Source organism: Anas platyrhynchos, chromosome 8 (assembly GCF_047663525.1).
Source record: "Anas platyrhynchos isolate ZD024472 breed Pekin duck chromosome 8, IASCAAS_PekinDuck_T2T, whole genome shotgun sequence".
In the NCBI taxonomy this organism is placed as follows: domain Eukaryota; kingdom Metazoa; phylum Chordata; class Aves; order Anseriformes; family Anatidae; genus Anas; species Anas platyrhynchos.
The window spans coordinates 213,761-237,824 of NC_092594.1; the positions used below are offsets into that span (position 1 = coordinate 213,761).

At 36.6% G+C, this 24,064-nt stretch overlaps 1 protein-coding gene across 4 annotated transcripts; it reads left to right on the forward strand.

The window, feature by feature from the left end:
• Window positions 1-237: 237 nt before the first annotated feature.
• Window positions 238-24,064, forward strand: LOC140002997 (coiled-coil domain-containing protein 138-like). Of its 4 annotated transcripts, none has more exons than XM_072041476.1 (9): window positions 244-433; window positions 1,951-2,130; window positions 11,466-11,582; window positions 13,101-13,283; window positions 14,454-14,609; window positions 15,406-15,522; window positions 16,457-16,649; window positions 18,652-18,834; window positions 22,651-24,061. In XM_072041476.1, the coding sequence occupies exons 1-9, from the start codon at window positions 329-331 to the stop codon at window positions 22,791-22,793; spliced, it is 1,377 nt and encodes a 458-aa protein (XP_071897577.1). In that variant the 5' UTR covers window positions 244-328; the 3' UTR covers window positions 22,794-24,061. The 4 variants fall into 4 exon arrangements, with proteins under 4 accessions (XP_071897580.1, XP_071897577.1, XP_071897578.1 ...); XM_072041477.1 differs by having other exon boundaries at window positions 293-433; window positions 13,104-13,283; window positions 22,651-24,058; XM_072041478.1 differs by lacking the exon at window positions 22,651-24,061 and adding an exon at window positions 20,348-21,569 and having other exon boundaries at window positions 293-433.

Here is a 24,064-nt window from a genome sequence, read left to right on the forward strand (position 1 = left end):
TTTCCCACACCTGACTTAACTGAGGAATGTACAAGAGGATCAATGAGAAGATCTAGGTATTTTCTGGAAAAAAAAAAAAAGATCCATAGGCTGTACACCATGGCTCCCATTTTCTTTATATTTCTTCTTAATATGTGGTGTGGATGTTGCTTTCTTCACTACTGGTGGTATGTGCAGATTGGACCATGAAGAATTACAAATTTGATCTTTGAAAGTTTGTCCTGTTTTTTAACACTGAAATGGAACTTAGTTGGGAATTATTTCTAAAAAGACTCTCTTGTTAATCACGTTTTAAAATTTGATATTTCTCTAGCAGCATGAGACAAAAATGAGCCAACTGAGAGAAACCTTGAGAAAAATGACTGATGAAAATAACGAACTGAGGTCATCGCTTAACTCTCTGAGGGAAAATATCGAATTGCTAAAAACCCAGGCAAGATTAATTATTTCCTGTTACTAGCTTTACGAGTTACAGTCAAGTAGTCAAGCAGTACAGTCAAGTTTATAAGTAGCTTTGCAAGTTACAGTCAACAATTTTAAATGTTTGAACAAGTTGTTTGCAAAATTGCTGATTTTGTTTCTTTAAGACAAGAATTGTGTGAATGGTTGTAAATACTTTCTGCTTCGTTTTCTAGTACATGAAATTTAGTCTCTCAGAGCTTTTGCAGTATTAAAGACTTTAGAGTTAGTTATTTTTGAAAGTGTTAATTAAAGGAGTATTTTCTCTGTTCTTAAAGGCACGCTGAGACAGTGGTTCACAAGAATACAAAGTTAAAGTTTTCTTCTCACTTGACTTAAATCTGACCTAAATGCTGACAAGCAAATTGCTGCCTAAACTCTTTTGACCGTTGCTCCTTCAGTGAATTGCAGTTCTGATGCTCTTGAGTATGATTAAAATCATCTGCTTCCTAGTCTCAGTAAAATCTTTCTTTCTCTTTCTCTTTTGTGCAAACTGAAGTATTCATAGAGGACTTACATGATGATCAGGATGCTTGTTGTATCCATAGAGTATGCTACTTATATTTAAATGGCGGTTATAGTTTGCCCCATATTGTTTTCTCACAGGTCATGCTCAGTAACAGTGTTATTTTCTGAAAACATTTGTTTTATGCTCAGCTTCAAAGCCTCAGTGTTGGTTTTTTTTTCAGAATCTGCTGGAAAATATTTAATTATATTTCAAATTTCCAGTGAAGGGGAAAAAAGACACATTCCTTGGTTTCTTTTTCAAGGCACGCAGGTTTTTGACTGTTACAAGTAATTGTCGCTTCAATTTTCCTTTGTTGCAGTTTCTTTTGTCTGTTTTTGCTTATATTTTAATGGTATGTACTGGTATTAAATTATATTGTGGACTAATAATAACAACAAATATTAAAAGATTACTATCTTGAGTTTCACAATTATTTTTTTCCAATTCGATGAAATGTAGCACGTATTGGATACATTGCTGGACATTGCAGGACAGGTGTTTAAGTACAGGTGAACTAAAGCGTCTTAACTATCAGCAGTGAATAGTTAGAATATTTGAAAGATTCAAAAAAGGGAGAATTGGGCATATTTGTGGTTAAAATGGATGCTAAAAGAAAAAAGAGCTAAGTGTAAACAAAAGCTTTGACATTTGTTTTCATTCACAATTCTTTCCCACACCTGACTTAACTGAGGAATGTACAAGAGGATCAATGAGAAGATCTAGGTATTTTCTGGAAAAAAAAAAAAAGATCCATAGGCTGTACACCATGGCTCCCATTTTCTTTATATTTCTTCTTAATATGTGGTGTGGATGTTGCTTTCTTCACTACTGGTGGTATGTGCAGATTGGACCATGAAGAATTACAAATTTGATCTTTGAAAGTTTGTCCTGTTTTTTAACACTGAAATGGAACTTAGTTGAGAATTATTTCTAAAAAGACTCTCTTGTTAATCACGTTTTAAAATTTGATATTTCTCTAGCAGCATGAGACAAAAATGAGCCAACTGAGAGAAGCCTTGAGAAAAATGACTGATGAAAATAAGCAGCATGAGACAAAAATGAGCCATTTGAGAGAAACCTTGAGAAAAATGAGTGATGAAAATAACGAACTGAGGTCATCGCTTAACTCTCTGAGGGAAAATAACGAATTGCTAAAAACCCAGGCAAGATTAATTATTTCCTGTTACTAGCTTTACGAGTTACAGTCAAGTAGTCAAGCAGTACAGTCAAGTTTATAAGTAGCTTTGCAAGTTGATTCAAAGATCGAAGCCGAAATTCCTTTAAGTGGTATATTCTTTATTGCAGCGCTGGATGCACGGGGGATCTCTCCACCTATCGTGCATACCCAAAGCGGAAAGCAGTCTTGAATTTATACAATCAATCTCTCAATATTCTACAAGCGCCTATACATATGCATTACCTATCCCCGCCTTCCCTCGCTTCTCATGCTAATTAGCCTTTTGGCACCTTGCGCCTGCGTAGAGCCTCCCAAGAATTGTGGGCAGGGGTCTTTGGGACGTGGGCAGGGGTCTTTGGGAGGAAGACCCCGAGTCTTCCTCACAGTGTACTTTTCACCTTTGGTCAGGAATCTGCTGAATTGGCACGTTTCTTAATTGCGAGAGCTGGTTGTTGCCAATTCTTCCGTTTGTTGTATCTTTATAATGAATTCCAATGTCCAATTTTGAGATTTATAGTCCTTACATTTGTTTCTCTGTCCGTCTGCCGCTTCCTTATCATGAGTTCCAGTGTCTTGTTTCGAGATATACAGTCCATGTCTGGGGATTGTCCTTGCCTCCCCAATACCTCCCCAATACCTCTTTAATCAATCCCCCCTTTTCTTTTCCCATGCAAATTCTTTTGCATCAGATACTTTCATTATTTACAGTAACACAATAAAGCAGGCATCTAAACAACATGCACACAAATATTCCTAACACTACTAATGTGATAAGAGCAATGAACACTTGTTCCAACCATTGGAAGTTGGGCAACCAGGAGGTTAACTTATTCCATATTTCACTAAAACTCCATGAAAGATCATCTTTACTGATCTCATGTAGGACCCTTGTCTGCTTCCATATTTCTTCCAGGTCGGTAGAGATCCTTCCACTCTGATCTACATACATACAACAACTTGTATTTATTACTGTACAGACTCCCCCTTGAGCGGCCAGTAACAAGTCTAGGGCCATCCGATTTTGTAATACTACCTGTGATAAACTAGATATCTCTTCTTGTTGAGCCTTTATAGCATCCAGAGTTTTGTTTTCTAACTTCTCTATAATTGCAGAAATATTAACTATCGCCTTTTCCAATTCATTCACTCCTAACCATGGGATAAACCATCGAACAAAACTATGAAAAGCGGTGTGTCTCTCTATCAATGGATTGTTAATTTTTCGTCTAATTCTCCAGATATGATTTCTCAAGTAACCTCGAGGCACTACATCATGTACTGTCATACTGGGGACTACTGCTCCAAGAGTGCAAGTTCCCTTCCAATTCTCGGGCAAGACCTTACGAGCTGTATCATTGCATAGCCAATACCACCCTTTTCCTTCTGGAACTGGCCAGCTGGTTGAATTTGCCCAACTGCTAGTTGTACTAATATCAATTGTTTGATTACAAGATGTCTGATTTCCCACATAAGTAGTACCCGTATTTATACAATCCTGTTTTCCCATACCCTTAGGCGGGTTACACCTTTGTACACATACATAGTAAGATTCCAATGGCACGAAGCTACTAACTTCTAGTTCCAAAACTTCTTCATATTTTTGACCCCAAGATGTGTTTTCCCACAAATTAGTCCAAGGTAAGTTTGCAGGCAAGGGAATCCTGATTAACGATACACCCTTATTCCCATGCTGTGGCAGATGGGTGCATACCCAACAGTTTGTCTTATTAATTACTTGAGAAATTGTTTGTATCAGGGACAGGTGTAAGTTCTCATCCCAAACTGCCCACCCCGAATCTGAGAACCGCACCCCTGCAATCATTAGGATCTGGAAAACCATAATTTTGTTGGTCCAATTGGAGTGGTGGTCCATATCCTTGCCAGGGCCTTCTTCACCCTTGAATCGTGGATCCAAGCTGCTTGCTCCTTAATCTTAATGGCGGTGCGTGTTGTCAGTAATACCTGGTATGGTCCCGTCCACTTTCCTTCCGTTTTTCCTCTAGGGGTTGTCCTGAAAAAGTCTTTATATATATAATCCCTGAGCTTAAAAGGGTGGATTGGTTGATCCAACCATCTAGCCCAGGTCCTGAGAACAAATTTATGTACTTTATTTAATTATTTCTGAAGTTCAGTTATATATGCATATAAATATTCTAATCCTAGCTGCATTAGATCCTCTCCACTAAATATAAATTGATATGGCCTTCCATATAAAATTTCAAAGGGACTCAAATTCCCTTTTATTCTAGGTTTAACTCAAATTCTAAGTAATGCTAAAGGGAGGGATTGAGGTCATGACAAATTAGATTCTTGTCCGATTTTAGCTATTTGTTGTTTAATTAAATGTTTCATTTTTTCTACCTGTCCACTTGCCTGCGGTCTATAAAGAGTATGCAGTTGTCTTTAGAATATCTTTAGAATCTTATTTATCTGTTGTACCACTTGCACACAAAAATGTGAAACTCTATCAGAAGACATTGCTACTAGAATCCCAAAGCATGGTATTATTTCATTTAACAAGACTTTAACCACTTCTTCTTGCTTTGTTTGTTTGACAGGGAAAGGCTTCAGGCCTTCCTGAAATCATGTCAGTCAGAACCAGTAAATAACAATACCCCCCTTTTCTAGGGAGTTCTGAAAAATCAATTTGCCACAGTTGCCCCGAATAATTCCCTTTACTGATTATTCCAAATTTTATTCTATTCTTGGTATTGGGGTTATTGTGTAAGCAAATGCTACATTGTTGAGTTACTTGTTTTATTGTTGTATATAAATTTTGTTCCACTAATGTCTGACTCAGGCTCTTATGCAATGTGTCAGCTCCCCGATGTGTTTTATTGTGTTCTGTAAGAACTATGGGCCATATCAAATTAGAGGGTATTATTACACAGTTATCTTTTAAATATACTCATCTATCTGGTTTCATTTTACCTTTCAAATCTTCAATTAATTTTAAGTCTTCTTTTGTATAATTTGGCTTTTTGGTTCATATATATAGTTTGGATTTTACCGTCTGGTATTAAAGACAATGCCTTCACCTCAGTTATTTCAGCTGCCTGTTTAGCCTCCTGATCTGCCAATCGATTTCCAATTTCAAAATCAGAGTTTCCCTTTTGGTGTCCTTGACAATGCATCATAGCGACCTTTTCTGATTGTTTTACAGCCTGTAACAATTTTAAAATTTCTTCAGCATGTTTTATCTGTTTTCCCTGAGCAGTCAGTAATCCACGTTCTTTCCAAATCGCTCCATGAGCATGTACCACGCCGAATGCATATTTAGAATCTGTCCAAATATTTACCCTTTTTCCAGCTGCCAGTTCCAATGCTCTCGTGAGAGCAACTATCTCCGCCTTTTGAGCTGATGTTCCAGGGGGTAAAGGCTTAGACTCAATTACCTGCTGAGTAGTTGTTATAGCATATCCAGCTTTACGTTGTCCTTGTGTAACAAAACTGCTCCCATCCGTGAACCAAGTTTCTTCTGCATCTTCCATGGGCTCCTCCTTAAGGTCTGGTCGGCTGGAATACACAGTCTCCATAGTTTCTAAACAATCGTGAATCACAGGTTCCGCCGGAGCATCACTAAGAAAAGAGGCTGGATTCACAATATTAGTTATCACAATTTCCACATCGTCCTGTTCTACCAATATTGCTTGATATTTCAAAAATCTCTGAGGAGATAACCAATGAGCCCCCTTTTGTTCTAAAACTGCTGACACAGTGTGTGAGACAAACACTGTTATCTTCTGCCCCATTGTAAATTTCCGGGCTTCTTGTATATTCATAATTACGGCTGCCACTGCTCGCAGGCAGCCTGGCCATCCTTTACTTACTTCATCCAATTGTTTAGAGAAATAAGCCACTGCCCTTTTGTAAGGTCCCAACTTTTGTGCTAGTACCCCTAAGGCCATACCCTGTCTTTCATAGGAGTATAACCAAAAGGGTTTAGACAAATCTGGTAAACCAAGAGCTGGGGCTCGCATCAACTCCATCTTAAACTTCTTAAAGGCTGCTCGGGCTTCTCCTGTCCATATTAGTCTTATGCAGTTATCTTTAATTAAATCATACAAAGGCCTTACAATTAATCCATAATTGTTGATCCATAATCTGCACCAACCTGTCATTCCTAGGAAAGTTCGTAATTCTTTAACAGTCTGTGGTTCTGGGGTACGACAGATTGCTTCCTTGCGTTCCGTCCCCAATTCACGTTGTCCTCCTGAGATCTCAAATCCTAGGTATGTCACGTGGGTTTGAACCAATTGTGCCTTCTGTTGTGAAACCCGGTATCCATTCATTCCTAGGAAATTAAGGAGGCTCACCGTCCACTGTATGCAGCTTCCCCTGTCTTCGGTAGCAATCAAGAGATCATCAACATATTGCAGCAGGACCCCTGCAGAATTGGGGGCTTCCCAGGATTCAAGTTCCTTTGCAAGTTGATTACCAAAAATCGTAGGGCTATTTTTAAACCCCTGAGGAAGCACTGTCCATGTCAACTGGACTTTTCGTCCTGAGTCAGGATTTTCCCATTCAAAGGCAAAGAGGTTTCGGCTTTCTGGGGCCAAGGTTAAACAAAAGAAGGCATCCTTTAAATCCAGTACGGTAAACCAGACCAACTTGTCCCTTAACTTGGTCAATAGCGTATAAGGGTTTGCTACCACAGGGTGTATGTCTTCAGTGATCCTGTTTATTGCTCTCAAGTCCTGTACTAACCTATAACTCTTCCCATCCGGTTTCTTAATTGGTAAGATGGGAGTATTATATTCTGATTCACACTCGACCAGTAACCCATATTTCAAAAACTTATCTATTGTATCTTTTATTCCTCTTCCATCTTCTATTCTAAGGGGGTACTGCTTAACCTTTACTGGCTTCTCTCCTGGTTTTAATTTTACCATTATTGGTGCAGCATTCTTTGCTTTCCCAGGGACATCAGATTCCCACACCCCTGGATAAACCTGATCCTGGATTTCCGGAAGGGTTTCATTAAAAGAATCAGTTTGGATCAATACCAAACTTAGTGCACTTATAAGTCGGTCTTCTTTTACTCTTAACTCTACCCTTCCCTTTTCAAAAACAATTTCAGCTTCTAATTGCTCTAATAAATCCCGTCCCAATAAAGATCTAGGAGATCCCGGCAAATACAAAAACCTATGTATTCCCATTTGCTTCCCCAATTCATATTCTAATGGCTTTAAAAAGAAAGCTTTTTCGTGTCTACCCATTGCCCCCACCACTGTCACAAAATCTTTATCTTCTGGCATCAACTTCTGATTTAACACTGAATATGTAGCTCCTGTATCTACTAAAAATTCTACTTCCCGACCCAATTTCCCTAGCTTAATTTTAACCAGTGGATCTGCTAGGGTAGAGTCCCCCGGTCTCCTTCATTGTTTTGTAGCCATTAATAGCTTATTTTCCTCTTGCCGCTTCGGGCATTCCCTTTTCCAGTGTCCTATCTCTTTACAATAGGCACACTGTTCAGCCCGCAAGGGGAGTCGAATTACCTTCCCCCCCCCCTTCTCCTGCCTCGAAAAGATTCTTCCTGCTTTCGCAGGGCTGCCACAGTGGCTGCTGCAATCGTCTCACCTAACTTTTGCCTTTCATTCCCCTCACGATTTCTAAACACTCTCCAGGCTTCTTCTACTAATCTTTCCAAATCCCTTACGTCTGGTTCTTTCATTTTCTGAAGTTTTCGTCTAATATCTTCCGCCGATTGACCCAAAAATAGAGATACTAATTGAAGTCTACCCCCCCTCAGAGGAAGGGTCTATAGTGGTAAACTTCTGCATTGCTGCCCTCAGCCTTTCAAGAAATTCGGATGGGGTTTCTTTTAGACCTTGTTGGAAGCATATTCTCAATTCCCAATTCATCCAGATTTCAGTATTTACTTAGCCGTTCATAATTTTAGGGATGATTAGGGTCTCAGTGGGGTCGGTCAGGGGAATGCAGTTGTCCACAGTTCCCTGAGCGGTCCCATCGGTAATCTGAGCTCGCACATGAATTCAGGTTGTTTTAAGAGTTAACTGTTTTTCTGTTTCCATAACAACTCTCTCTCGGACCCATCATGATCCCTTTGCCCCAAAGGGCTAACACCCATGATTTTAAGATCTCTGCCTAGAGCAGAGACAGAACTATTAACATTCCTACATCCTCTTTCCCTGCTCATTCAACTTCAAACACCTTTAACACTTTCAACAACCCTTTTAACACTTCCTTTATCTTTCTCCAGCCTCTACTTCTCTAATGCCAACATCAAAGGCTCAGTCAGGGACCAACTTAATTCCGTACCTTTTCCCACCAAGATGCTGAAACAACATCAGTATACAACATTTCATCCTATTCTCCTTCTCAAAACCAACATTAACTGTAGCAAAACATTAGAGTTTAAAGTTCCATTTAGGGGCCACTTTTCTCCACATTCCAGCTTATAAAGCGGCCACCATTGATTACAATATTTTATCAATGTTTTCCTGTTCACACTTCCACCGGCAGATCCTCCAATATCCTTCCAGTGACTCAAAACACATCCTAACGCACTTTTCTTAGGAATTTCACTGCTTACTCGCCCCCCCATTTTCCAGTTTACACTTTCAGAATACACGTGTTACTTACAAAAGCGTATCACAAAAACGTATCACTCACAAAATTACAGGCACGCAATATCTTTCAGTAGCGATGTCACAAAGCTACTATTACCAGCAATATTGCTAAAATCACAATAACAATAGTCAGAGTCAAATTCTACATGCGATAAGTCAGAAAACCGAACTGTGTAACACCATAACGATATCTTTCTTATAACAATGCCACGAACCTACTATTACCACCAGAAAAATAGCCAAAATCACAGTAACAATAACCAGAGTTAAATACCATACTCCATGAGTCAGAAAACCGAAATAAACAACACAATTCCAGATGGACCTTAAAGCGAGCTCTTTCCTTAAGGTCCCCAAATATACTTATGGTGCTTACCACAAAGTATATACCAAACACTGCCTCGCAGAAGATCACCTTCTGACTTACAGACAATTCCAGATACAGATGGACCTCAAGGTCCCCAGATACACTTGTGGTACTAACCACAAAGTATATACCAAATACTGTCCTGCAGAAGTCACCTTCCGACTTACTGGACAGTCCCAGATGACCGGTCTACCAGAAAACCAAACCAGAATAAAGAATATACTCACTTACAATGATGGGGTCCTTGTCTGCCTCCGCAGTGATCCGGTGAGTCGAGGAGTCCCTCCGGGAAATCCCGGGGGTACCCTAGGGAGTCCTGTCCCCAGCGGGTCCTGCGGACCGGCAGAGAGGTAGTCCCATCTGGGGTGCCAGATTGATTCAAAGATCGAAGCCGAAATTCCTTTAAGTGGTATATTCTTTATTGCAGCGCTGGATGCACGGGGGATCTCTCCACCTATCGTGCATACCCAAAGCGGAAAGCAGTCTTGAATTTATACAATCAATCTCTCAATATTCTACAAGCGCCTATACATATGCATTACCTATCCCCGCCTTCCCTCGCTTCTCATGCTAATTAGCCTTTTGGCACCTTGCGCCTGCGTAGAGCCTCCCAAGAATTGTGGGCAGGGGTCTTTGGGAGGAAGACCCCGAGTCTTCCTCACAGTGTACTTTTCACCTTTGGTCAGGAATCTGCTGAATTGGCACGTTTCTTAATTGCGAGAGCTGGTTGTTGCCAATTCTTCCGTTTGTTGTATCTTTATAATGAATTCCAATGTCCAATTTTGAGATTTATAGTCCTTACGTTTGTTTCTCTGTCCGTCTGCCGCTTCCTTATCATGAGTTCCAGTGTCTTGTTTCGAGATATACAGTCCATGTCTGGGGATTGTCCTTGCCTCCCCAATGCCTCCCCAATACCTCCTTAATCAAAGTTACAGTCAACAATTTTAAATGTTTGAACAAATTGTTTGCAAAATTGCTGATTTTGTTTCTTTAAGACAAGAATTGTGTGAATGGTTGTAAATACTTTCTGCTTCGTTTTCTAGTACATGAAATTTAGTCTCTCAGAGCTTTTGCAGTATTAAAGACTTTAGAGTTAGTTATTTTTGAAAGTGTTAATTAAAGGAGTATTTTCTCTGTTCTTAAAGACACGCTGAGACAGTGGTTCACAAGAATACAAAGTTAAAGTTTTCTTCTCACTTGACTTAAATCTGACCTAAATGCTGACAAGCAAATTGCTGCCTAAACTCTTTTGACCGTTGCTCCTTCAGTGAATTGCAGTTCTGATGCTCTTGAGTATGATTAAAATCATCTGCTTCCTAGTCTCAGTAAAATCCTTCTTTCTCTTTCTCTTTTGTGCAAACTGAAGTATTCATAGAGGACTTACATGATGATCAGGATGCTTGTTGTATCCATAGAGTATGCTACTTATATCTAAATGGCGGTTATAGTTTGCCCCATATTGTTTTCTCACAGATCATGCTCAGTAACAGTGTTATTTTCTGAAAACATTTGTTTTATGCTCAGCTTCAAAGCCTCAGTGTTGGTTTTTTTTTCAGAATCTGCTGGAAAATATTTAATTATATTTCAAATTTCCAGTGAAGGGGAAAAAAGACACATTCCTTTGGTTCTTTTTCAAGGCACGCAGGTTTTTGACTGTTACAAGTAATTGTCGCTTCAATTTTCCTTTGTTGCAGTTTCTTTTGTCTGTTTTTGCTTATATTTTAATGGTATGTACTGGTATTAAAATATATTATGGACTAATAAGAACAACAAATATTAAAAGATTACTATCTTGAGTTTCACAATTATTTTTTTCCAATTCAATGAAATGTAGCACGTATTGGATACATTGCTGGACATTGCAGGACAGGTGTTTAAGTACAGGTGAACTAAAGCGTCTTAACTATCAGCAGTGAATAGTTAGAATATTTGAAAGATTCAAAAAAGGGAGAATTGGGCATATTTGTGGTTAAAATGGATGCTAAAAAAAAAAAAGAGCTAAGTGTAAACAAAAGCTTTGACATTTGTTTTCATTCACAATTCTTTCCCACACCTGACTTAACTGAGGAATGTACAAGAGGATCAATGAGAAGATCTAGGTATTTTCTGGAAAAAAAAAAAAGATCCATAGGCTGTACACCATGGCTCCCATTTTCTTTATATTTCTTCTTAATATGTGGTGTGGATGTTGCTTTCTTCACTACTGGTGGTATGTGCAGATTGGACCATGAAGAATTACAAATTTGATCTTTGAAAGTTTGTCCTATTTTTTAACACTGAAATGGAACTTAGTTGAGAATTATTTCTAAAAAGACTCTCTTGTTAATCACGTTTTAAAATTTTATATTTCTCTAGCAGCATAAGACAAAAATGAGCCAACTGAGAGAAACCTTGAGAAAAATGACTGATGAAACTAACGAACTGAGGTCATCGCTTAACTCTCTGAGGGAAAATATCGAATTGCTAAAAACCCAGGCAAGATTAATTATTTCCTGTTACTAGCTTTACGAGTTACAGTCAAGTAGTCCAGCAGTACAGTCAAGTTTATAAGTAGCTTTGCAAGTTACAGTCAACAATTTTAAATGTTTGAACAAGTTGTTTGCAAAATTGCTGATTTTGTTTCTTTAAGACAAGAATTGTGTGAATGGTTGTAAATACTTTCTGCTTCGTTTTCTAGTACATGAAATTTAGTCTCTCAGAGCTTTTGCAGTATTAAAGACTTTAGAGTTAGTTATTTTTGAAAGTGTTAATTAAAGGAGTATTTTCTCTGTTCTTAAAGGCACGCTGAGACAGTGGTTCACAAGAATACAAAGTTAAAGTTTTCTTCTCACTTGACTTAAATCTGACCTAAATGCTGACAAGCAAATTGCTGCCTAAACTCTTTTGACCATTGCTCCTTCAGTGAATTGCAGTTCTGATGCTCTTGAGTATGATTAAAATCATCTGCTTCCTAGTCTCAGTAAAATCCTTCTTTCTCTTTCTCTTTTGTGCAAACTGAAGTATTCATAGAGGACTTACATGATGATCAGGATGCTTGTTGTATCCATAGAGTATGCTACTTATATTTAAATGGCGGTTATAGTTTGCCCCATATTGTTTTCTCACAGGTCATGCTCAGTAACAGTGTTATTTTCTGAAAACATTTGTTTTATACTCAGCTTCAAAGCCTCAGTGTTGGTTTTTTTTTTCAGAATCTGCTGGAAAATATTTAATTATATTTCAAATTTCCAGTGAAGGGGAAAAAAGACACGTTCCTTTGGTTCTTTTTCAAGGCACGCAGGTTTTTGACTGTTACAAGTAATTGTCGCTTCAATTTTCCTTTGTTGCAGTTTCTTTTGTCCGTTTTTGCTTATATTTTAATGGTATGTACTGGTATTAAATTATATTGTGGACTAATAATAATAACAAATATTAAAAGATTACTATCTTGAGTTTCACAATTATTTTTTTCCAATTCAATGAAATGTAGCACGTATTGGATACATTGCTGGACATTGCAGGACAGGTGTTTAAGTACAGGTGAACTAAAGCGTCTTAACTATCAGCAGTGAATAGTTAGAATATTTGAAAGATTCAAAAAAGGGAGAATTGGGCATATTTGTGGTTAAAATGGATGCTAAAAAAAAAAAAAAGAGCTAAGTGTAAACAAAAGCTTTGACATTTGTTTTCATTCACAATTCTTTCCCACACCTGACTTAACTGAGGAATGTACAAGAGGATCAATGAGAAGATCTAGGTATTTTCTGGAAAAAAAAAAAAAGATCCATAGGCTGTACACCATGGCTCCCATTTTCTTTATATTTCTTCTTAATATGTGGTGTGGATGTTGCTTTCTTCACTACTGGTGGTATGTGCAGATTGGACCATGAAGAATTACAAATTTGATCTTTGAAAGTTTGTCCTGTTTTTTAACACTGAAATGGAACTTAGTTGAGAATTATTTCTAAAAAGACTCTCTTGTTAATCACGTTTTAAAATTTGATATTTCTCTAGCAGCATGAGACAAAAATGAGCCAACTGAGAGAAACCTTGAGAAAAATGACTGATGAAAATAAGCAGCATGAGACAAAAATGAGCCAACTGAGAGAAACCTTGAGAAAAATGACTGATGAAAATAACGAACTGAGGTCATCGCTTAACTCTCTGAGGGAAAATAACGAATTGCTAAAAACCCAGGCAAGATTAATTATTTCCTGTTACTAGCTTTACGAGTTACAGTCAAGTAGTCCAGCAGTACAGTCAAGTTTATAAGCAGCTTTGCAAGTTACAGTCAACAATTTTAAATGTTTGAACAAGTTGTTTGCAAAATTGCTGATTTTGTTTCTTTAAGACAAGAATTGTGTGAATGGTTGTAAATACTTTCTGCTTCGTTTTCTAGTACATGAAATTTAGTCTCTCAGAGCTTTTGCAGTATTAAAGACTTTAGAGTTAGTTATTTTTGAAAGTGTTAATTAAAGGAGTATTTTCTCTGTTCTTAAAGGCACGCTGAGACAGTGGTTCACAAGAATACAAAGTTAAAGTTTTCTTCTCACTTGACTTAAATCTGACCTAAATGCTGACAAGCAAATTGCTGCCTAAACTCTTTTGACCGTTGCTCCTTCAGTGAATTGCAGTTCTGATGCTCTTGAGTATGATTAAAATCATCTGCTTCCTAGTCTCAGTAAAATCTTTCTTTCTCTTTCTCTTTTGTGCAAACTGAAGTATTCATAGAGGACTTACATGATGATCAGGATGCTTGTTGTATCCATAGAGTATGCTACTTATATTTAAATGGCGGTTATAGTTTGCCCCATATTCTTTTCTCACAGTCGCAAGTGATATATGAGCAGTATCAGTAGTTAGAATTCTGAGTGAAGAGAAGAACAGTTGTCTGAAGGTAGATACGAGAAAACTTGTGAAGGTTTTAGAGAGATGTTTGTGTAGTTTGTCTTCAGGAACGTCTGGATACCTTTCACAGAGCTTTTCTGTACAGTTGTAGCAGAGGGACAGAATGACAATTTCACGAAATCTTTATTCTTCCAACAATGCTAGTTACACAGTTAAAATTTAGCCTAAGTAGATTGTATGAAATAAAGCAAAGGAGTGTATTAAATGTATTAAAATGAGGATCATGCACAGATCATTAAATATTTTCTTTCTCCTATGATCCATTTAGTTAGAATTATAAAATAGAGTGATTTTGTATGTGAAAATCTCTTCCCAAGGCTTTCATAAACATTTGTTTAAGCACAAAATAAAGCATGTGCGTATTACTAATGTACTCGTATATTTTAGTCTATTGGTATTGTGGTTTAGAAAATCATAGACTTGAAAACTGAAATAACTGATGTTGTGGATGTGTTACAGTTACTACGGATTTCAAAAGTTTACGACCCCTTAACTATTCTTATGGACTGGATCTCAGACCAACACCTTAGCAAAATAGAAATACAAGAAGAGAGAGAGGGCAGTGAGAAACCTCAGTGTGCTAAAGAAAACTACACTCTAGAAAATTGTATGAAGGTAAAGGCATTTGAATTTGTTTAGGTTGAAATGTTAAGATTCTTTGTATTATTTCTGAGTGTAACAGGTCTGCCTGTTTTACACACGCTTTGAATACATGAATTAAAAGAAAACAGCAGTTAATCCTTCAGTATTAATTCCAACAGTGAGATGTAATAGATAATTTTTCATACAGATATTTATACAGATCATTTTTAAGGAAATGTGTAGTGTGCAGTCTGACCTTGAGATTCCACCTGTCTTTCTATTTTAAGTCACTTTTCTCAGCTGATAATTTATCTCGTGTTTTATCTGTAATACTGTATGTAATTCCTTTTTCCTAAGGAGACACACACGTCTAATTTAAAGTATTTTAGTGCTGATACTAGGTATTAAAAGTTCAAGTTATGTCTTATAAAAGATGATACCGTGCTATACTTGTAACGCTTTTTTGGGATACCGAGGCTTGGAAATCAGTGAAGCGTTCAGGAAATCTGCTTTTTCTATTTGCTTGTTTGTTTGTTTAATTACTATTCTATCTAAAATTTGTAGCCCTTGGTATTAGACTTCAGAGCTTGAGCTCACACAATGTCTTTCCACTTTTTGTGTAAACCTGTGTAAAATGTAAATTCAGTATATAATTCTGTTACCTGTACCAGATCTGCCCAGTGAGTATTTGTACATGTAGTCTGTTAAACTCCGGGAATACGTTGATTTTAGTTTGGTTTAGTTTTGCTTAGTTTGCTTTTTACTTGTGGTTAGCTTGTACTGTAAGTTCGTATACTGCACGTAACTTTGCCATTCTGTATTTTTACAGCTTTTGCCTATGGTCACTGGACAGCTCCAGTGGATGCCATTTGTGGATCCTAAACTACATATGTCTGTGATTCAATTTATCTACTGGTCTCTAAGGCAGATAGACACTGGTAGTCAGGTAAATTCCCAAGAGATATTTTGTATTATAAATGAGTATGAAAAGTAGATATTTTCAGGGAGTATATATAAAAGAAACTTTGCTGTCTTTGCAAAGCATACATGCCTACCACAGATACATAGCAAATGAAAAACTAATTCTCACCAAATTAACTTTCTCACATTCGTTGTAATATTTTGCACCGTGTCTGTAAACATATTTTTGCACACATATGTGATCTTTGTTGCAGTAGTGTGTAGCATCTCAGAAATGGTATTTTCCATATGTGCTTACAAAACTTGTGAACTAGGAAAAGAAATATATTTTTGTTCGCTTTATGCATGAGATTTGTTGAAATTGATGGCAACGTGTGGCAAAGTAGCAAAGGTATTTTGATTTCTTTGTTCTCTACTCAGTGTCTAACTGAATAGAACTAAGCTGGTGGTTCCAGTGTTAATGAGAAGGTATTTTAAATGAGCTTGTTATTAAGTTTGATTCTGAAGTAATATTTCTGCACCGGTTTTTGAAAAGTCCAATACATCTTACCTGTACAGTATTCTTAAGGGTCATGTTTAGACCTTAGTTCTGTAAACGCTTTTGTAGGACCTAGCTTCAGGCATCTTCACAAAAGAGGGTAGTGTAGTAGGCAGCACTGATTAAAGCTGAGTTTGAACTGACTTTATTCTGGAACCAGAGGCAAATTAAATAATGTCAGCATATCAGGGGCCCTGACTACCTTGTTTCTTTGTGAAGTGTGTGTTGACTAGGCCCTGTGCTAATGTTGTTCAACTGCTTGTGGAATGCAAAGTAGTATCCCATGTACAGACTATATTGCAATACACGGTCACGACATCTGCTATTTAATATTAAATCCTTAGGGGAACATACGTACTTAGCAGACAGGATTTTCATGTATTTTAATGTTTACGCTAAATGTGCACGTTGTTTGAAACAGGATGCAAGCATGACAGCAACAATGGAGAGACTTGCAGAAGTTATTCTCAAAGGCGCAGTACAAAAGGGAAGCATGCAAAAATGGACTAAAAAGTCTACACGGAGTAAACCAAAAGCTGCACATTTCTTTAAAAGCTCCTCTATGCCTTTGAGGTTTCTGTCAACTTTAGTTGTGCTTAGAACAGCAAAACGAAGTAAGTTCTGGTTTTTATTATGTCTTTTTTAAATTATCTTTTTCTTTTTCTTTTTTTTTTTTTTTTTAAATCTTATTTTCAGGTATGTGCCCAGACAAAAAAACAAATGTACAAAATGCAGCAGTTCAATGATACTGTAGCATCTGTAATGCTTTAGTAGTAAAGGATGTTTTATTTGAATTTTACCACCTGATGAAGCATAATATAGGGAAGCAAGTATGAACCTTGCTATTATTCATGTCATAATTTGTGTGGTCATTTTAATATGCTTTATTTATGTCAGTGAGATCAACGTATTTTGTGACAAAGGGGAAAAGAGATGTTGGTAATTCTCTCAAGCAATCACCGTAGCAGTGATTTGTTTGTCAAGATCTGCACTGCATATAATGGTACAGCTAATTGCTCCTCAGTAAACTGAAATCAGTAGCAAATTCAGAACAGTTCTAGAATTTCATTGCTTTGTCAAAGTTTAATGTAAAGCTCGTACTCTATCTAGCTCTTACCTCTCTGCTGTCTCCCCTTTTCTCCTACCAAGTCTGTCACTGCAAGTGGCTACCCATAAACATTATCAGCATTGAAGAATGCTACCATATGCTGATGCAGTATAGTAATGTATTTTGTTAACAGGCAAAAGCAAACGAGGTCGTACTTGTCTGGAGATATCGCAGTTCTTAGTGACTTTTGCTTCAGTTCATGAGAGTTACTCCGCTTGTGCAATTTCCAGGATGCCGTAGTATCTCTTCTCAGCAGCAGTTTCTTTAAAAACAAACAGGGCCTGAAAAGACAAAAAACGTTTTCTTTGAAGTGATGACAAAAATACTGACCTGTGCAGTATTTATACTGGTAGTACTTAGAATAAGTAGGATTTAAACATTCTGGAAGACCACCCTGTCACCATTAATAAACAAATACAGTATTTCAGCTGTTGGAGGGAAGAATCAGTGTATTTTCAATTTCAGTATCATATAGTTTCAGTCAGAATATTTTGGTGAAGCATGATTACCCTGAAATTGAAACTCACATTTCTAGAAATGTTTGATGAAAATGATGCAAATGAATTACAATACAAAAAAAGTACTTATTGCAGAGATTAACTATAAGCAGATGAAAGCTGTTGATCAGAATGAATCAGTTTAGCTTCTCATGGTCGGTTTTTACTGCGAGCCTATAGAACATGGAAAAAAATTACCTGTTAAATTTATGTTGAAACTTACCGTGTATGAATTTTCATCACTGACCACATGTCTAATGATCTAGCGATGACAAAGCAGCACATTCAGTTTAAACATATATATCCTGTTCCCTTCAAGATGCTAATATCCAGCAGATGGCACTGTAATTAAACTTTTGCTATGTGATAAATTTTTCCCTTACTCTTAATTTTCTGTGCTCCAGATGATCAATGCTATTCCAAGATATTGAGGAAGATTTGACATCATGAAATTAAGAAAACTGAATTGATTCACTTAATCTAAATTCTCTGAATAATTTAGTGTTCTCCAAAATGGATGCATATATAACGTGGATGCATATATAACGTGGATGCATATATAACTTAAACTACAGCTTTTTATGGAAAGGAATGTGAATAGTTGCTGTCATGGCAGTAATTGCAGTTATTCAGATGAATGAACCTTTTACTCCTTTATTAGAGGCTTCCCAGATGTTGAAACCAATATAGTCCCAAACTATGCAGCTTGTGATTTCTTTTCTCTCTTAAGGAAGAGATTAGAAAGGTGTTATATTTGCAAATATATTTTGCTCAATTTGTGAGTTGTAACTTGTCTTTTTTTCCACTCACAACAATTTTTGTAAGGAATAAAAATAGGCAGAAGATGCATTTAAACAAATAAGTAAATTAATATTTTCAGCCATTTAATTTTTTTTTTAATTAGTATATATCTGCAACAGTAACTCTTAGGATAAATATTCATGTATTTGTGATCATCTAATGGAACTGTGATTACATAATTTTTATTCCCTGTTTTCTGTTATCTTTCAGTGGATTACCTGACTCAGGCATTTCATTCCCTTTGCGTGGACTTGAAGACAGATGAAGGAAAGATCTTATTTTTGCAATACCGATGTGTGCCTATCATACTAAGCCACTTAACTATATCCAAAAAATGTCTCCTTTTTATTGCACTTAATGCATTAGTTGAGATGGCCATGAACAACGATAAAAGTGAGTAATTGAAAAAAATACATACAAAGTTATGATGAAAGTAGGTGAGGTAAGCATAAATACCAAATCAAAAATAACGTGCTGCTTCTCTATAAATAACCTGATCTAGCATTAGCATTCATTTGTGTCATTTAAATTCATTAGAGATATAAAGTATGTTTCTGAATTGTCCGTCTCTTCTCACTGTCAGCATCCAAGCTTTACATCTTGTCCTGGTTGCTTTCTTAGTGGTGTGATTTTTTTTGATGTTTAGTTTAGCTTTTCTGTTTATTCCACTGGTTTACCTTGCTGATGTTTTGCCAATGAGTAATTTTCTTTTGAAGTAAGGCTGTGCCAGGGCAGCCATTTCATGAAATCCTGTTAGCAGGTGGAGATAAAATAAATAAATAAATAAATAAACTTTTATCTTTTTTTACCCCCCTAATGTGAACAGCTCACCCCTAGCCATTTTTCACTTTAAAGTAATTGGAAATGGCACATCTGTAAGGGATGGTTATGTTTCAATGAGTTGTACTGTGGTGTGGTCCTATAAAAGGGTTAATAGTCTCCTTCACAGTGGTTTTCCAGGTGACACAGGCAAAGAATCAGTTGATAACAATCTGGATGAACACACAAGTAGTGAGCCATTCCAGTGTCATGTGGAACAATCCTTGTTAATTTTCTTAAAATAAAAAGTATTCATTGTTTTTTGGAACAGAAAAGGGAAGGAGAAGGGACTGCTGCTATTTGTGAAATGTATATTGTTGGCTTGGGGTATTTTGTTACCATGTACTATAGGGGCAAAAACAGAAAGCGTGTTTGACTTGGGATGGAACAACGTTGAGTTAGAAGGCATTTTGTAGTGAGATAAGTGGCAGAAAGATTTACCTGATGTTGTTTTCATCCTTTTTAAGACCGTGTGGTTAGTTTATCTATTTATTTTTTTTACACTAAAGTATTTCTAATCATCATAATTTTGATCGGTATAGTAACTGGGAAAGAAAAACCTAAGCAGGGTTGATGGTATCTGACATTACTTTGAAGAAAAATTCCACTAACAGTACATGTTCTGTTATCTAGTAGTAGTCATTTCGATCTGCTGGATGCCTAGATTTGGAAGAATAATGGAGATAAATTGTGACAAGTTCACATTTTGCCATGTTGCTTGTAACCTTGTTGCATGTCAAATGTAACCGTTCAGGTATTGGTACCATCTGTTTCCTATCTATACGTAGTATCTTAATGACAAATTAGAATTAATAGTCTTATTGCTGTTCATCTTTACTGGCACGCAGCTTTTCATGTACCACATCCCTGTTTGGTTCAGGTGTTTCACATCCAGAATCCTGTCAATCTGTCTTGTTATAAAGGTAGTTCCTGGCCTCCAAGGTGTAGGTTTTTGTTCTGGTCTTTTCTGATCTTTGTAAACTTCTGTTCAGTCCAACTTACTTCTGTGACATAAGGAATCCTGTTCTGTTTTTAACCTTTTTTATTGCTTTTTTTTGTGTGTGTATGTTTGTGATGGTCATTTAAGAATGAGGGTGGCCTCCCGTACATCCTGTGTCATAGCTGCGTGAAGGTCTTGCACATCTAGGAAGCTGAAGAACAATTGATACCATCCTGAGGTCAACATGTACTGGGTGATGGGCTGGACCTGTCCTTGGGCTCTCTTAACTCGGGGTCACCCACGAAGGCATCCACACTCGAGGGGCCTTGCACTGACTGTTACCTCGCCTGCCCTCCGTTGTGCTATAACCACTGGCTCTTACCAGGCCCAGCTGTTGACGACGAGAATCAGTTAAACTCAGCAAATGGTTCCAATCTTGCCAGTGACTGTGTAAGAGACAGCAGCTCATCAGCAAGCTGTTCAGTGTAGTTACTGGTTCTTTTTCTGTGGTCCTTATGTAACTTTTCCACGAGCTAACTCTCCATCACTCTGTTGGGTTGGTCCGCTCTCCTGGCAGATCCACATGCAATTAGAAACGAGGCAAAACCGTAATGGTTAATTTGTTAAAACATGAACTTCAAGCTGGTGTTCCTGACAGTCTTCATTTTCTGAGGTGACAGAGCTTTAGCTATAAAACAGAAATTTCTGAATGACAATAGCTGGTGAGACTTGATGCTGTGAGTGACTGATCACTTTGAGGGTAAATTTCAGATGAGTTCTGTCAACAGTGATAAATTGCTCATTGTTCATTACAGTCTACCAATGAAGTTAAGTTAATGTAACTACCAAATGCTGCAATTTTTTATGGCTCCTATGGGAGGCTTTTGCAGATTATTTAAAATTGTGTCAAATCCTGACCGGATAGATTCCAAGTTAGTTTTTCTACAGTAGTTAATAAAAACAAAATCTGTGCAGAGATGATGCAGAAAAATATGTAAAAATACACAGTTTTTATTCTTCTAGTTCATCAGATAGACAGGCATTTAAATTATATGCTTATTTTGTACATTTGTGATGATTTAAAATCTATTCTGCAAAAGCTTATTTGAAATGAATATATAAAATGAATAGATAAACAATGTAGGAAAAATCTCTTTAAATGCATGTCTTTATCAGTTTGCTTTCATGTGATTGAACTTTGTGAAACTTGAGGTATTATTTCCACTTTGGCTCTTCTGCTTTATGGTAAAATTCCCTCAGCGTATTTTTTATATTGTTTTATAAACCTCACAGTTAAAACATTTTACAGTGTATCTGTATGTATATGTGTGTGTATATATATTAATAAAGTTTTTTTAAGATACCTTAAGACCGGTATTTTTAATAATAAAATAATACAGTATTATTGAGACCAGTAAGAACAAGCCAGCAAAGAAATGCCCAAGTAAGCAGAATATGGTATTTGTTTACACCTACAAAAAGGAATTTAAGGCATTTTTAGATATTTAAGGATATTTATAGGAATAAATTGTAGGACCTCCTTCTTCTACAGTAAAAGTAGAATAATATTACAATAACTATTAATTTAATGGCATATTCGAAGTAACTATATCCTGGGGCATACCAAGTGTGTTTATACGCTAAGGGCAGAGTGCAGTGAATAGTGACTTGTTTTGTTGGATTCCTAACAAATGTGTTCAGTTCTGTGACCTATTAAATCGGTACTTATGTTCTTTATGGTGTTGCTCTAAATCAGTCTGTACTATTAGAATCAAGAGTGAAATAACACAAGGGAACAGATTTTACTTTATTCTGAATTGACTAAGTTTTGGGGAGCAGGATAAATAGAAAAGATTATACTATATGGCCATGTTTAAAAATTATCCAGCATTTTACAGGAATTGTTTTGATATTCAGGTGTTCTTATCCAACTCTGACCTCTCAATTACGATTCTGCCTGTCTTGAAATGGTACGGTGACAGTTTTGATAATGAAAAGCTGTCTAGTCATCAGTGTCTACATGTACTATTTCCGTACGTCATTTTGCAGCAGCTTAAAATATTTCCTTGTCAGTTTTTTTAGCATAGCTTAGTGTTCTCCTCATGTCATCATAAGAAAAGGAGCATTGAATAAACATGTTGAAGATGAGATTTTTTTATCTGAGTTTAAAATTGCTCAGTGTCCTGTTTTCCTTTGTTCTCAAGGGAATAGGCCTTGTTTTAATACCACAAGTGCTGGTAATATCAGAATTCTTAGGAACTTGGGTGAGTTTTGTTCGCGGTTTTACCTGATTTTTGCATCACATGCCTAGAATATACCCAGTTAGTACATTGTTCTCATGGTTGCACAGCATGAGGCGCATATAAAACCCTCAAAAGCTATAAATCAATGATTTAGTTTTCCATGAGCCAAGTGCTGTGATTAAACTTTTTAACTATTTTCTTTTACAGTTTACTTAAAGATTTTCCTGGAAGACTGCAGTAATGAACGCTTTTTCCATACTTTGGCTGCATTGCTTCAGAATCGCGAGCTAGACATTTCGATTTTGGAAAGGATTTGTTTTATATTACAGAAAGTCTCTGAAATAAAGTAATCCTTTACTACCGTTTTTCTGTTAATTGCCATTAGATCACTGAACTTGGGGACCTTTCTCTTTTTTTAAAAGCGCATCTCTGTTTTGACGTTCATTTGCTCCAATACAAATAATGCTGGACTTTCATTGTTAGCAATTATGTTTAAAATGTTTGTCACAGATATGTAAGATGAATCTCTCAATTTGCCTATATATCTGTGTAGTTCAGAATATGAACTAAAAAATAACTAGCCTAAAGAACATATATTCCTCATTTATTTAGATGACGAGAATGCTTAGAAGAAAACCCTTCTTTTCTTCCCCCTGACCTTCGGTTTTACTGAGTTACTTGGTAAAAATGTCCTCTGAAAATTGTTTTGTATGTGACTTAAATTTCAGTTTTGTCAATTTTCATCTCTATCAAAACAAACAAACAAAACAAACAAAAAAACAACACACGGTTTAAAGTCTTGAGCTATTTAAGACTTTGGGGGAATGTTAACCTTTACAGAATAGGTTTCTGTTGCTTACTGGTTACTAATTTATTATAACAAAGACCTTCAGCATGTCAGTGGTAGAATGCTGCTGAGTTCCGTTGATGTGCATTATTTAATGGGATTGTTTCATTTATAAAAGCAGGTATTTACACTAAACTGTTGCTTACATTAGAGTTAGTTATTTACAAAACTGAGGGTTTTGTTTGATTTTTCTTAGGAACAAAATTGAACTCTGGGGGAAAAAAAAAAACTTCCTGTAAAATACTCTAATTTAAATCATATTTTTCATCGGAAATAAACTAAAGGTGTACTCAGAAATCCAGATTTTTTAATTTGTTTAATTAAAAGACAACCTCACAGGTGGTGCCATAAATCTTAAGAAATGAACCTTGAAATATTCTTTAATTTTTTTATCCTTGGTTTTGTAGTAGTTCATTACTGTATTTGCCTCGATGTTATTGTGGATTTTCTGTACACATCCTGTTTCTGAAATCTTGCTTCTCACTGGGGAAATCTTTTTACAGGTTTTCCTTGATCTTCCACTGTACTACATGTAAATACCATTTAGTCAAGAGAAAGCATAGTTCTTGATGTGAGGAATGTTTTAAGAACTCCAATTCGTGTCCATAAATTCGTGTCCATAAAGAATAATTCTGTTTGAATCCTGTCTGCCTCTGGGCCCTGCACTGGCAATTTAGTTCTTGAACCACAGATGAGTGTGTCCCAGTCTCCCCCTCATTCTAGTCAATTTATCACGTCTTCAGAAAACACTCCTTAAATTTGTGAACCTGTTTG

Bases quoted from the DNA above. Each gene is read 5' to 3' on its own strand.
- LOC140002997 (XM_072041476.1), top strand. From the start codon at position 329: ATGAGCCAACTGAGAGAAACCTTGAGAAAAATGACTGATGAAAATAAC. The intron at 11,583-13,100 runs GCAAGATTAATT...ATATTTCTCTAG, and splicing joins TCGAATTGCTAAAAACCCAG to CAGCATGAGACAAAAATGAG. The intron at 16,650-18,651 runs GTAAGTTCTGGT...GTTATCTTTCAG, and splicing joins GCTTAGAACAGCAAAACGAA to TGGATTACCTGACTCAGGCA.